The 15,566-nt window shown below is 39.6% G+C and overlaps 1 protein-coding gene across 2 annotated transcripts in view; it reads left to right on the top strand.

Moving 5' to 3' along the window:
• The window catches only part of ACE2 (angiotensin converting enzyme 2), a 100,324-nt gene extending 88,605 nt beyond the window's left edge, over window positions 1–11,719 (top strand). The window contains exons 14-18 of one of the 2 annotated variants that reach the window (XR_011319770.1): window positions 814–872; window positions 5,429–5,529; window positions 7,603–7,859; window positions 7,954–8,148; window positions 10,148–10,764. Coding sequence is in view for 1 of the 2 variants with exons in the window: in XM_069761053.1 (XP_069617154.1) it covers window positions 814–872; window positions 5,429–5,529; window positions 7,603–7,719; window positions 7,954–8,148; window positions 10,148–10,331 (656 nt within the window). In the remaining variant the exon portion in view is untranslated. Of the gene's footprint in view, window positions 1–813; window positions 873–5,428; window positions 5,530–7,602; window positions 7,860–7,953; window positions 8,149–10,147 lie in introns of both variants that reach the window. The other variant, XM_069761053.1, reaches the window with a different exon arrangement.
• Window positions 11,720–15,566: the final 3,847 nt, after the last annotated feature.

Genomic DNA, 15,566 nt, shown 5'->3' with positions numbered 1-15,566 from the left:
ACCCAAGATAAAGCTTTTTGGTAAAACACATCATTCTACTGTTTACGGAAAATGGAATGAGACCTACAAAGAAAAGAACACAGTACCTACAGTCAAATATGGTGGAGGTTGAAAGATGTTTCCGGATTGTTTTGCTGTCTTTGGCACTGGTTTTCATAACTGTGTGCAAGGCATCATGAAATCTTAAGATTACCAAAGGATTTTGAGTCGCAACGTACTTTGCAAAATAAGAGTGGTCCAAAATTCCAGTTGAGAGGTATAAAAAGCTTGTTGATGGTTATAGGAAGCGATTGATTGCAGTTTTTTATTCCATAGGGTGTGCGACCAAATATTAAGTCGAGGATGCCAACAATTTTGATCGGCCCTATTTTTGGAGTTCCAATACACACAAAGGAAATAAACACACCTATAATAAAACATATGTAATTGCAATAATTTTCTGGGACAAATACTTCATTTTCTGGAACAATTTCAAGGGTGTCAACACTTTCGGCCACCCGTATATAATATTAATTTTATTTTTACACTGATAATGATATGGTAAATCGCACACAATGTAATAGTGGCTGCAGAGAGGAATAAAATGCTTTTGTTTGTTTTTAATTTTGCCTCTTCGTTGTGCAGATATTATCAATGCCTGTTTGTTAGACAATCCCTGAATGTGTTGCGGTTGTCGAACTGTCACGAGACATGCAGCCGTGTGGACTCGAATATATTATTATTATGACGGATTTCATTTAAGAACACATTTATCATCCTGGTAAATTAAATTAAAACTGTTCATAAAATCTTTTTCTACTTTTCAATTTTTAGACTCAGGCAATTCAATCAAAGTGAGGATCAGTCTGAAAGCGGGGCTGGGAGATAAAGCGGTAAGACGAAAATAAGAACATGATCTGGGATGTTTTTATGTACGAATGTGTAATGTCCTGAGCTGGTGATTTAGATATGAAATTAATATAGAAAAATTCTGCTTCATTTAACTTAGAGTAAAAGATCTCTCATAGTGATTTATTACTATTGAAGTATAATGGAGATGTGGCATTTGGTTGCATGAACTGATACACAAATGTACACAATTAAAATTGGGCAAAACATTACTTTTTGTAGTTGGAAGTACAAAAATACAATAATGACCTAAAAATGCATGCAAACCAATCTAAGGGCATATTCACATGCAGCACTTTTGCAGCGTTTATTGATGCTAAATATTTACTGCAAATTAAAAGCTGCATTTTACAGTATCAGCGAAAGCTATGAGATTTCAGGAATCTCCTGCACGTGCTGGTTATTTTTAAATGACTGAATTTGAGAACTGCAGCGTTTTTAAAATTTTCAGAATGAAAATTCTTTCAGTGTTTTTACAGCATTTTTTCACCCATGGACATCAATGAGAAAGTGAAAAAATGCTGCAAAAAATGCAACAAACATTTTCCCGGTTTTGAAACTGTTTTGGTGAATAAAACTAACTTTAATAAACTTGTATTTTAGGCAAAGCACACGTGTAATCCGTACCTAAAAAACAATGAAAAAAAAGACAAGTATAAAACACAGCACAAATGCCACAAAGAACTATAAAAATGCGGACATTTTGGATGCAGCAGTGTTACTGCTAATAGAACAGATTTTGACTTCAGAAAAAAAATGCAGCAAAATCACTGCGGGTGAACAGAGCCAAAAAGATGACTGTGCAACAATAAATACAGTACAAAAGTTTTAGGGATAACCCTTAAATATAAGAATTAGACCTCCATGTTATGAAATAAATATCAGAAACTTTGATTACCAGTCATCAGGCGGTACCCAAACTGACCCATAAAGTCTTGTGTCTTAGCCAAGCACAGATTAGAGGTGATTGTCATGTGAGCCAACATTATAATGCTCATTCCCAATTATTGCCCTAAAGACGCCATAAATCACCCAAAATACAAGCAAAATGGTCATTTATCAAACTGTTGGATTGTTTATCTGGGCATAAATATCATGGTAGCAGCACATCGTCCCATATGTGCTGCCGGTAACACAATGCTACATGGGCACTGAACTAATAACAGTTCTGCCCCATGAGTATTTGAAGGACTGTATGAACATGTCCCTTTAGAACCACCTATCGACGGGTATATAGTTAGCAGGCTAAAACTCCATCTAAACGCACTTTAACATTTTCCCATAGTCTCAAGATAGGTGTTTATTCAATTACTTACCCCAAATATAGACTTTTCTTTTGAGCACCATGAGGCCACGTTCACACGTCCAGTATTGGGTCAGTATTTTACCTCAGTATTTGTAAGCCAAAACCAGGAGTGGAACAATCAGAGGAAAAAGTCCTATACAATAGACAGGTCAAATAAACATTATTTTATGGCAGAGATTCTCCAGCACCTCAATGTTGGGCCCCCATCTACTATAAGGGCTGCTAACCATCCAAGAAATCCTGGTTGGACAGTAAGGCTGCAGTCACACACAACGTATAAAACACGGTCCATTGTACAAGGACGAGAACCACAGAAATGTTCCCTGAACAGTGATCCATATGTCATCCTTGTGCAATGCAAGGATGCAATTTTCTCACATGTATGCATCCCGGTGACATCCGTGTGACATCCGTATGGCATTCATATGGCGAGATTTTCTCGCCGGCTTACAAAATGGACATATAATGGATCCAAGGATTCAAACATTTGTGAAAACATATATACAGTCTATATACAGTATATTTATATATATACGGTATATATATAAATATATATATATATATATATATATATATATATATATATATATACAGTGCCTTGCAAAAGTATTCGGCTCCCTGGATCTTTTCAACTTTTTCCCACAGATGATGCTTCGAACATAATGATACCAATGATACTTTTTGGTCAAGAATCAACAAGTGGAACAAAATTGTGAAGTTGAATGTAATTTATTGGTTATTTTAAATTTTTCTGGAAATTCCAAAACCGAAAAGTGGGCCGTGCAATATTATTCGTCCCCTTTAACTTAATACTTTGTTGCGCCACCTTTTGCTACGATTACAGCTGCAAGTCGCTTGGGGTGTCTATCAGTTTTGTACATCGAGAGACTGAAATTCTTGCCCATCCTTCCTTGGCAAACAGCTCGAGCTCAGTGAGGTTTGATGGAGATCGTTTGTGAACAGCAGTTTTCAATTATTTTTTCGAAGTTGAAGAATATAATTTTATAGTTCACAGTGAATGTAGCTTATGTCTTCATTTCAGTATTAGGGGCTGTAGACATGTATCACTTGAATTCTTAATGATTTATTTCGGCCTTTCAATATGTCAACAAAAAAAGTTAACTGCCCATGATTCAATAAGCTTATCTACTATATAATTGTCTAAGGGTCACTTCCGTCTTTCTGTCTGTCTGTCACAGAAATCCCAAGTCGCTGATTGGTCGTGGCCAGCTGGCCGCAACTAATCAGCGACGAGCACAGTCCGGCCGCGAAATGGCCGCTCCCTACTCCCCTGCAGTCAGTGCCCGCTCCATACTCCCCCCCCCCAGTCAGCGCCTGCCACCCACATAGCGTTGTAGCAGTCCGTTAAACCAACTGCGTTACACCGCGGCATAACGCGGTGTAACGCAGTCTGTTAACGCTGCTATTAACCCTATGCTGATGCTGACTATGCAGCATCAATAGTAAAAAGATCTAATATTAAAAATAATTAAAAAATAAAAAATCGTGATATACTCACTTTCCGGGGCCTTTCCCGCTCCTCGCGACACTCCGGGCCATGCATTGCGGTTTCGCGAGATGATGATGTAGCGCTCTCATGAGACCGCTACGTCATCATCTCGCGAGACTGCAATGCATTCTTGGGACCGGAGCGTTGCGAGGAGCATCGCTAAATGCCTGGCCTGGATCCGGGGGCCGCTGGAGGGTGAGTATATAACTATTTTTTATTTTATTATTTTTTTTTTTATGGGGATATGGTGCCCACACTGCTATATAGTACTTGGGCTGTGTTATATACTGCGTGGCTGCTACATACTACGTGGGCTGTGCTATATATTACGTGGGCAGTGTTATATACTGCGTGGGCAGTGTTATATACTGCGTGGGCAGTGTTATATACTACGTGGGCAGTGTTATATACTACATGGGCTGTGCTATATATTACGTGGGCAGTGTTATATACTATGTGGGCTGTGTTATATACTACGTGGGCAGAGTTATATACTACGTGGGCAGTGTTATATACTGCGTGAGCTGTGCTATATACTGCGTGGGCAGTGTTATATACTGCATGGACTGTGTTATATACTACGTGGCCAGTGTTATATACTATGTGGCCAGTGTTATATACTATGTGGACAGTGTTATATACGGCGTGGGCTGTGTTATATACTACGTGCCTGTGTTATATACTACATGGGCTGTGTTATATATTACGTGGGCTGTACTATATATTACGTGGGCAGTGTTATATACTAAGTGGCTGATATATACTAAGTGGCTGCTATATACTACGTAGCTATGCTATATGCTACGTGGCTGTCTGTGTTACGTGGGCTGTGTTATATACTGAGTGGGCTGTGCTATATACTGCGTGGGCTGTGTTATATACTACGTGGCTGTGCTATATACTACATGGCTCCTATATACTACATGGCTGTGTTATATACTAAGTGGCTGCTATATATTACGTGGGTTATTCTATATACTACCTGGCTGTGCTATATACTACGTGGCTGTGTTATATACTATGTGGCTGCTATATACTATGTGGCTGTGCTATATACTACGTGGCTGTGCTATATACTATGTGGCTGTGCTATATACTACGTGGCTGTGTTATATATTACGTGGGCTGTGTTATACACTATGTGGCTGTGCTATATACTACGTTGCTGTGCTATATACTACGTGGCTGTGCTATATACTACGTGGGCTGTGTTATATACTACGTGGCTGTGCTATATACTACGTGGCTGTGCTATATACTACGTTGCTGTGCTATATACTACGTGGCTGTGCTTTATACTATGTGGGCTGTGTTATATACTACGTGGCTGCTATATACTACGTAGCTCCTATATACTATGTGGCTGTGCTATATACTACGTGGCTGTCTGTGTTACGTGGGCTGTGCTATATACTATGTGGCCCCTATATACAAACATACATATATATTTTAGAATACCTGATGCGTTACAATTGGGCCACCATCTAGTAATATATATAAGCGGTCCAGAAAAATAAAAAAGTTAGTCGACAACCCTACCTACTATGTGATAGTTAGAATAATCATCTGAGGCACAGAGGTCTTTGTGATTTCCTTAGATACAAGGACCTAGATGTCACTGTGACCTCTGCATTCCTTTTTGGTACACCCATACTTTTTGGAGTTTTGTAAAAAAAAAGTAATATTTTTTTCCCATTTTAAGTGATTTTTTTTTACTTTGACAGTACACTTGGGACAGCAGTGAGCTAAGTTTGTTCAGGTCGACAATTGCTTACGCCATGTCAAAGTACTATAATTCAAAGAAAAGACAGGTGGCAGAATTTTCGTAAGTATATTTCAACTCTTCATCTAACTCCTCAACATTCAATGGTCCATTCAGTAAGACTTCTTTTAGATCTGGTCCGATTTGACAGGTCTTCTCTAATTTGGATATTATTGTGGAACCTAAATGAATTCTAATTACCATTAAACTATCTACAGTATATTTGGATTACTCACATTCTTTAGTTTAACCTCTTACCCCTATCAACTGCTTTCACCTTCCTGTCAGTAATGAGTTTGGAATGCTTCTTCCAGTCCCAACGATTTGGAGACCGTTCTTTTGTGATTCATTGTACTTTATGTTAGAAGTGAATTTAGGTTGATAAAATTTGTGCTTTTTCATTAAAGTTTTGGAAATTTGAGAAAAATTGTGTAACATCTGCAATTTTCAAGCTTTAAAGTGAACCTGTCACCTGAATTTGGCGGGACAGGTTTGCAGTCATATGGGCAAGATTGCCTTGCACAGGCGTGTACTTCGGAGGACACAGCATGAACTTCAACCCAATATTGCGGCCAGTATGCAGCCAGCGGGTAAGGAAAGGGTGAATCAAACACCCGAAAACCCCGCCCATATGACCGCAAACCTGTGCCGCCAAATTCAGGTGACAGGTTCCCTTTAAAATTATATGCCCTTATAACAAATTACCAGACAAAGCAGTTTAGAAGTAACATTGTCCATATGTCTACTTGACATCAGCATCATTTTTTAAATGCCTTTTATTTTGTCAGGATGTTAGAAGGGTTCAAATTTTAGCAGCAATTTTCGTTTTTTTCAGCAAAAGAGACAAAAATCAATATTTTTCCAGACCTGTTCAGTTTTGAAGTGACTTTGAGTGGTCTATATGTCAGGAAAATCCCAAAAGTTCTAACATTTTAATAACTGAACCCCTCAAAGTGTTCAAAACTACATTCAGGAAGTGATACTTTAGATTATCAAAAGGACAACATATGTACAGGAGAAAAATATGTAAACGGACAAGGTTACATTCATACATCATCTATGTGCTATTAAAGGGAACATGTCATGTGAAAAAATGCTGTTGATAGTGTTTTGACCCTACCCGGTGCTGGCACTTAAAGCCCCACTGCTGGGAGAAAATGAACTTTATTACTTCTGGCAGCATCTTGGTTTCAGTCACAGTGGGTAGAACCAGCGTGGGTTCAGTCACCGCTTAGTGTATAGAGTGTGGCGGCTGTAACCACATTCCCAGGACTGACTGACAGCAGCTCAGCATTAAAGCCAGCTGTCAGTCAGTGCTGGGTGCGCAGTTACAGTCCCTGCTCTCCATACACAGAGTGGTGACTGAAACCGCGCTGACACCAACCCGGTGACTGAGATACTGACGGTAGGACGAAAGTTAATTTTCTCCCAGCATCGGGGTCTAAGTGCCGGTAATGTGCAGGTTCAGAATTATATTAACCTGCAGATTAACCCCATAGCGTTTTTTTCATGTGACAGGTTCCCTTTAAAACAGACAGTATACTGATCTATAGAGTTTAATCAAACAATTAAAATGTTTGTATTTTCTAAATAGATTTGTAAGTCTGTTTCATAAGTTTCACAGTGTCGGCATGGACCCAATTTCTAGATTCTTTATGGGTCTCCATCAAAAAAGAATGACAAAGATTTTTCATTTGTTTTGAAAAGATTCTGCTAAGTGTCAATTGTTAAAAATAAAGTCAGAAAGATTTTACCTTCTTCAGTTTTTAAAAACGAGAGAAAAAATGAAATGCAAATTGGTTGACACACAGAAGCAAAATTATCAATTTTTCATGGATGTAATCCCAGACTCCACACAAATTTACTGGACCCCTTTACAGTACTATTGGGATCTTTGATGCTAAAAGTCTAGTTCAGCAGAACTCTGGAGATTTACTTTATGCGATCAGCCCCTATTCTTTCATTGAACTTATGGACGTTCTGTAGGGCAAGCTTGTTAATGTCAACCATGATTCAGATAATATCGTATTACGGAAAAGATTCTAAGGTGTGCCATTAGGAAATAGAAATGTGATTCGAAAATGTCATAATATTATAATTCGATTTAATACTTAATTTTTCATTTTTTTTTTATAGAGATGAAGATGTCCATATTTTCAACGAGACTGAACGAATATCCTTCTATTTTTATGTTACGATGCCTCAAGAAATTGGAAACATAATACCGAAATCTGAAGTGGAAGATGCTGTTCGGTAAAAAATATTTTTTGATTTCTTTTAGGATTGGATTAGTGATGTTTAGGTCCTCCATCCCCCTTCGAAGACAATCCTCACGTGACCATAAGTGTGAGTGGTGGAAGCTTTCTAGTCTTGCAAAGCAGTTGAGGCGCCAGGTTATGTGTCTCATATTTCTACCTTTTCATTAACCCTGGTTTGTTTAAAAGGAACATATTTATATAACCTACTAACAATGTACTCTATGAACAGGTTTTCAAAAGGAAGAATCAATAGTGCTTTCCTACTCGATGAAGACTCCTTGGAATTTCTGGGTATTCCTCCAACTTTATCATCCCCCAATGAAGGTTCTTTCTCAGTGTGGCTAGTGGTTTTCGGTGTAGTGGTTGGGTTGCTGGTTATTGCTCTGGTTGTTCTACTTGTGCTTGGCCAAAGGGACAGGAAAAAGTAAGTTACAAAAATCATATTAGCTCATTATATCTAGTGGAATAAATATGGAGATGTACTTAACAATATGCCCTACATAGTGTAAAATCACATTTCATGTCTCGAATTAACCATTAAGTGTTCTGTGCTGTTTATCAGCTTTATTCACATGCAGGTTGCACACCATACAATTGAATATAGGTGGAGAAGAGATAGAGTTAAATGACTAAAGTCCTTTACTTTCTCCCTGCTGAGAGATACAGTAAAAATAACTTGAATATCCTACCCTAGTATTGCAAAACTGGCACTGATTTCAGTGAGCAGTCCCAACAGTAGAGGTGTTATTCAATGTGAGCCTGTGGGCTTGGAGAAACAGTGACCATGACCAAAAGGCAGCTCATATATAAGTTTAAAGAGATTGTTCGGCCTTGGGGTACAATTTCTGCAGTCACTCCATGTGATTGCAGACTTGTAATTCCTCACAGTGCACACTGTCTGAACTCTCTGATGCCGGGAGCAGGCGGGTCCATGGCCACAAGTCTGCGATTTGTGTACATGCGGTTATGAGCCGACTAGATGTGCTCCGCCTTGCTCAATGCAATTGGATTGAGCGAGGCCGGATATATCTAGCTGGAATGTTGCCGGAAGTATGCAAATCACATACTTGCAGTCAAATGATGTCAGCTCCCGGTGCCGGCACCTGAGATTCCTGACAATGCGCAGTCTGTGCCCTGTGAAGATTCACAGGTCGTCGGTCACAGAAAGTGACTGAACATTTGCACCCCAAGGCTGGATATCCTTAATAATAGGCAATGAAGGCAACTTCCTGTTGTGAATTAGAAAGTAAGAGAGGTTTATAGCCAGTAATGTAACTGAAGTTCTATTGGCCCAGCTGCAAAATTTGGACAGGGGCACCCACTACAATGTTGGTACACTCTATTGGCCGCTGTAACAAGGTCCTACATCCTGGCTCCTATCCTGTAATAATATCCTATATCCTGTAGTCATGTCCTCCATCCTGCAATAATGTCCTATCATGGAACCTATCCTGTAATAATGTCCCCCATCCTATAATAATGTCCTTTATCCTGGGCTCCATCCTGTAATAATATCCTTCATCCTGTTTTAATGTTCCCCATTCTTCAATAATGTGCCCAATACTGGACCCAATCTTGTAATAATATTCTTTGTACTGTTATGATGTCTCCCAACTTTTAATACTGCCCTCCATCTTGGCGCCTATCCTGTAATGTTTCCCATCCTGGCACCTATCCTGTAATAATGTCTCCCATCCTGGCACCTATCCTGTAAGAATGCCCCCCATCCTGGAATTTATCCTGTAACAATGTCCCCCATCCTAGCATTAATCCTGTAATTTCCCCCATCCTGTAACAATACCCCTCATTCTGTAGCATTGTCCCACATCCTGTAGTCCATCACGGGGCCTTCATTTTATAATGGCCCCCATCGTGTAAATCTCCCTCCTGGAGCTCTCCTCACATTTAAATATAAAAAAATAGTATTCTTGCCATTCCTATTTCCTTTGCGAGTAATATCCCCTTATCTGTGACATAGCACCCATAAAGACTATACTCTACCTTCAAATGTAGCTGATTTCATAAGGAGGCGAGAGGTCCTACCTCTGGATTCAGTTGACAGAAGTTGGCAGACAAAAACATCATAAAATACACAATGGTGCATGTTCTATTATGGAACTTTTCTATGTCATAGAGAGGTACAATGAGGCAGTAAATTAAATACACAAAACTCAGGCATATGGAGAAATAGGAATTCTGTGTTCCACCATACAGGCTCCATGACCATGGCTCTGCCCATGGTGACCATATCTCTACAATACTTATGGCCCAATGCTGGTACACTGGGCTGCATGCTAGCTAAAGCCAGATAACCAGGCTGGTTGTACTACGACTTGTCAGATGCTACATTTCGTGATCTACTGCTTTACGTATATTTTCATTCATCACAATAATGCAATTTCTTTGTATTTCTTTCCGAAAAGGAAGAGAAAAGCTGATAGAGAAAAACAGATGAAGTCTGAAGATGACAGAGTTTCTGAGATTTTGGTTGATCCTGTGGCTGTGGCTGTAGCTGATGATAATAGCATACCAGTTAATACATATGAAACTGTAGGGGAACAAAATAAAGCCTATGAAGATGAAGATGATCCACAAACGTCATTCTAAGACATTTGGTCACAAGCTGCTATAGGGAGGTTTTAAAGATTATCAAACAGATGTCATCTTCATTTTTATTCTTTACCTGAAGGTAACCAACCAAGATGGAGTATCTTTGGAGATATGGTCGGAGAGAGAGGATGCACTGGCAAAAGGTTTAAAAAATAGGTTACGTGTTGACTGCCACAATCATCCAAGAACTTGATCTGCACAATCTTAACCCATACCAACCAGTGCAAGTTGCACTCCTATTAATGGCATGTTTAATATAACTCACTGATACAGTATTCTCTGTTTTATAATAACCCTTGCAAAATTTACGTCTATATTCACTCTCTGTTTACTTGTACGTCAGTGGCGCAGTTCTATTTCATTACAAATGTAACATGCATTACTACATTACTAGTGTTCATGAATTATAATAAAAACAATAATTTCATTATTAACAGTTCATTCCACTACTGACCTCTAGGCTTGATGTCACCTGACAATACAAAGGTGACATCAATCCCCTCAACTATCACCCCATTTGCCACCGCATCAGGGCAAGTGGAAAGAGCGGGGCTAAGTGCCACAACTGGCACATCTTATAGATGCACCCTTTCTGGGGCGCATGAGAGCTGATGTTTTTAGCCTGGGGGAGCAGTATCCATGGCCCCTTCCTAGGCTATTAATGTCATCCCGCAGCTGTCTGCCTAGCTTTTGCTAGTTATTAAATATAGGGGGCCCTAAGTCTTTTTTGGGGGGTCCCCATTTTAATAGCCAGTAAAGGCTAAGGATACAGCTGTGAGATGATATTAGTAGTCAGGGCAGCACGGTGGCTTAGTGGTTAGCACAGCAGCCTTGCAGCGCTGGAGTCCTGAGTTCAAATCCCACCAAAGACGACATCTGCAAAATGTTTGTATGTTTGGTTTCCTCCCACATTCCAAAGACATACTGATAGGGAATTTAGATTGTGAGCCCCATTGGGGACAGCGATGTTAATGTCTGTAAAGCACTGCGTAATATGTTAGCGCTATATAAAAAAATAAATAAATAAAGATTAAAGATAATAGTCTGGGAAGCTCCATAGGTATTACCCAGTTCCCAGGCTAGAAACATGTGCCCCCAACCATCAGCTTTCCCTCTGCTTGTTGATAAAATTACGCGGGAGCCTACACCAATTTTTTTTCAGAAAAATAATCTTTTAATAATTAAATACATGTACAGTAAGCTGCACACGCTGTACTAATTGTATATGTCACTGACATCTTTATATCTATCTATTCGATGTGTATGTACTGTATGTAATCCATCAATTTCATTCTGTCGGGTCCCGCTGTGATTTTACTGTATGCGGCTGCTGAATTGCCAGCTTTTCAAAGGAGATCAGTGTATAAAAATCAGACATAACTCGCATGTTCCGAGTGCTATGCGATTTTTTTTTTCTCACACCCATTGACTTCTGTTGCCAAATGCGATCTGATTTCCGATTACAATTGCAGCATGCTGCAATTTTTTTCCAGTCGGATTGTGATCAGATCAGAGCTGGAAAAAAAAAACACTGATGAACACACAATGATAGAATAACATTGGTTCGAATGCAATACGATTTTTAATCAGACTGCATTCGTCTGATTTCATTGCAAGTGGGAATGAACCCTTAAATAGGAGAAGCTTGAAAACACTTCTCATACAGGAAAAAACAGCAACTAATTACGGTAAACTCTAATGGTAAAAAAATATCACATTGACCAAACACTGTTGAAATCCGATCCAAAACATTAATGAAGATACATCTGCTTTTTTATGTACGGGAAAAATCACTGACATCTGAATACGGCCTTGTGACATACCATTACTCCACATTAGTTAGTTGTAGATTGTTCAGACACTGCTGTGAAGCTGTGTGAGTAGATCAGCCATGTGCATAAGGCTACAGTTACGTATCCGTGTGACTCGTGTGATGTCTGTTTTTTTCACATGAAGCCATAGGGTTGATTGTAAAGTTGATGTGTGTATGGATCAATCAATCTGTGTGTCCGGTCCATGAGACTCGGCCATTAAAGTCTATGGGATAGACAAGAGGTATGGGGGCCACTTCTACCTCCAACGCGGGTGGAATTGTGCATTATGAGGAGCTATTGGGCTGCAAAGGGCCCATATATTGTCCTTGCACAGGGGCCTCTTGTCTCTGTGTTAGCTCCTAATGAAGACATACCTTGTTCTTCAGGTTTCCTTCCATCCATGTTTCTTCATTTTTCAATGATACATTGTTAAGAGTCAATAGAGAGATAAAAGTTCAGACATGGATGTAAAAATTGACACACATGAGTGTACAATGTGAGAATTCAGTCTGACAACTTGAACCCTAAGGCTCAACAAACCCCTTTAAAGGTTAACCATCTTCTTTTAATACTGTATATAGTTATAGTTCAAAGCAAGGACCAATTTGTCATGAAAGCAAAATGAGGGTTAGGCAGAGATGTCGGTCATCAAGGACGCGATTGCTTTTTCAGAGTGAAACAATGCTTTGTCTGGTGAATGCTACTCTTAGACCGGCATCACACACAACATATAAAAATACGGTCCTTTTTTTTACGGACCAAATGCGCAGAAATGTTCCCTGAACAGTGATCCGTAGGCAAGGTGTGGCTGCGTATTTTGCACACGTAAACCTCCGTACGGCATCCTTATGGCATCCGTACGGCGAGATTTTCTCGCCGGCTTGCAAAACGGACATATTATGGATCCATGAGCTCAAATATTCGCACATACATACAGTATATATATGTGTATACAGGTCCTTCTCAAAAAATTAGCATGTAGTGTTAAATTTCATTATTTACCATAATGTAATGATTACAATTAAACTTTCATATATTATAGATTCATTATCCACCAACTGAAATTTGTCAGGTCTTTTATTGTTTTAATACTGATGATTTTGGCATACAACTCCTGATAACCCAAAAAACCTGTCTCAATAAATTAGCATATCAAGAAAAGGTTCTCTAAACGACCTATTACCCTAATCTTCTGAATCAACTAATTAACTCTAAACACATGCAAAAGATACCTGAGGCTTTTATAAACTCCCTGCCTGGTTCATTACTCAAAACCCCCATCATGGGTAAGACTAGCGACCTGACAGATGTCAAGAAGGCCATCATTGACACCCTCAAGCAAGAGGGTAAGACCCAGAAAGAAATTTCTCAACAAATAGGCTGTTCCCAGAGTGCTGTATCAAGGCACCTCAATGGTAAGTCTGTTGGAAGGAAACAATGTGGCAGAAAACGCTGTACAACGAGAAAAGGAGACCGGACCCTGAGGAAGATTGTGGAGAAGGACCGATTCCAGACCTTGGGGAACCTGAGGAAGCAGTGGACTGAGTCTGGTGTGGAAACATCCAGAGCCACCGTGCACAGGCGTGTGCAGGAAATGGGCTACAGGTGCCGCATTCCCCAGGTAAAGCCACTTTTGAGCTACAGAGAAGCAGCACTGGACTGTTGCTAAGTGGTCCCAAGTACTTTTTTCTGATGAAAGCAAATTTTGCATGTCATTCGGAAATCAAGGTGCCAGAGTCTGGAGGAAGACTGGGGAGAAGGAAATGCCAAAATGCCTGAAGTCCAGTGTCAAGTACCCACAGTCAGTGATGGTGTGGGGTGCCATGTCAGCTGCTGGTGTTGGTCCACTGTGTTTCATCAAGGGCAGGGTCAATGCAGCTAGCTATCAGGAGATTTTGGAGCACTTCATGCTTCCATCGGCTGAAATGCTTTATGGAGATGAAGATTTCATTTTTCAGCACGACCTGGCACCTGCTCACAGTGCCAAAACCACTGGTAAATGGTTTACTGACCATGGTATTACTGTGCTCAATTGGCCTGCCAACTCTCCTGACCTGAACCCCATAGAGAATCTGTGGGATATTGTGAAGAGAAAGTTGAGAGACGCAAGACCCAACACTCTGGATGAGCTTAAGGCCGCTATTGAAGCATCCTGGGCCTCCATAACATCTCAGCAGTGTCACAGGCTGATTGCCTCCATGCCACGCCGCATTGAAGCAGTCATTTCTGCCAAAGGATTCCCGACCAAGTATTGAGTGCATAACTGAACATTATTATTTGTTGGTTTTTTGTTTGTTATTAAAAAACACTTTTATTTGATTGGATGGGTGAAATATGCTAATTTATTGAGACAGGTTTTTTGGGTTATCAGGAGTTGTATGCCAAAATCATCAGTATTAAAACAATAAAAGACCTGACAAATTTCAGTTGGTGGATAATGAATCTATAATATATGAAAGTTTAATTGTAATCATTACATTATGGTAAATAATGAAATTTAACACTATATGCTAATTTTTTGAGAAGGACCTGTATATATATATATATATATATATATATATATATATATATATATATATATATATATATATATATAGTTAGGTCCATATATATTTGGACAGAGACAACATTTTTCTAATTTCGGTTATAGACATTACCACAATGAATTTTAAACAAAACAATTCCGCTGCAGTTGAAGTTCAGACTTTCAGCTTTCATTTGAGGGTATCCACATTAAAATTGGATGAAGGGTTTAGGAGTTTCAGCTCCTTAACATGTGCCACCCTGTTTTTAAAGGGACCAAAAGTAATTGGACAGAGTCCATAATTTTAAATAAAATGTTCATTTCTAGTACATGGTTGAAAACCCTTTGTTGGCAATGACTGCCTGAAGTCTTGAACTCATGGACATCACCAGACGCTGTGTTTCCTCCTTTTTGATGCTCTGCCAGGCCTTCACAGCGGTGGTTTTCAGTTGCTGTTTGTTTGTGGGCCTTTCTGTCTGAAGTTTAGTCTTTAACAAGTAAAATGCTGCTCAATTTTGTTGAGATCAGGTGACTGACTTGGCCATTCAAGAATATTCCACTTCTTTGCTTTAATAAACTCCTGGGTTGCTTTGGCTTTATGTTTTGGATCATTGTCCATCTGTAGTATGAAAGGACGACCAATCAGTTTGGCTGCATTTGGCTGGATCTGAGCACACAGTATGGCGGCTCTGAATACCTCAGAATTCATTCGGCTGCTTCTGTCCTGTGTCACATCATCAATAAACACTAGTGACCCAGTGCCACTGGCAGCCATGCATGCCCAAGCCATCACACTGCCTCCGCCGTGTTTTACAGATGATGTGGTATGCTTTGGATCATGAGCTGTACCACGCCTTCGCCATACTTTTCTCTTTCCATCATTCTGGTAGAGGT

Source organism: Ranitomeya imitator, chromosome 3, assembly GCF_032444005.1.
Source record: "Ranitomeya imitator isolate aRanImi1 chromosome 3, aRanImi1.pri, whole genome shotgun sequence".
In the NCBI taxonomy this organism is placed as follows: domain Eukaryota; kingdom Metazoa; phylum Chordata; class Amphibia; order Anura; family Dendrobatidae; genus Ranitomeya; species Ranitomeya imitator.
Note: the sequence above shows the minus strand (reverse complement) of the source record. Positions and strands in the feature narration are given on the sequence as shown.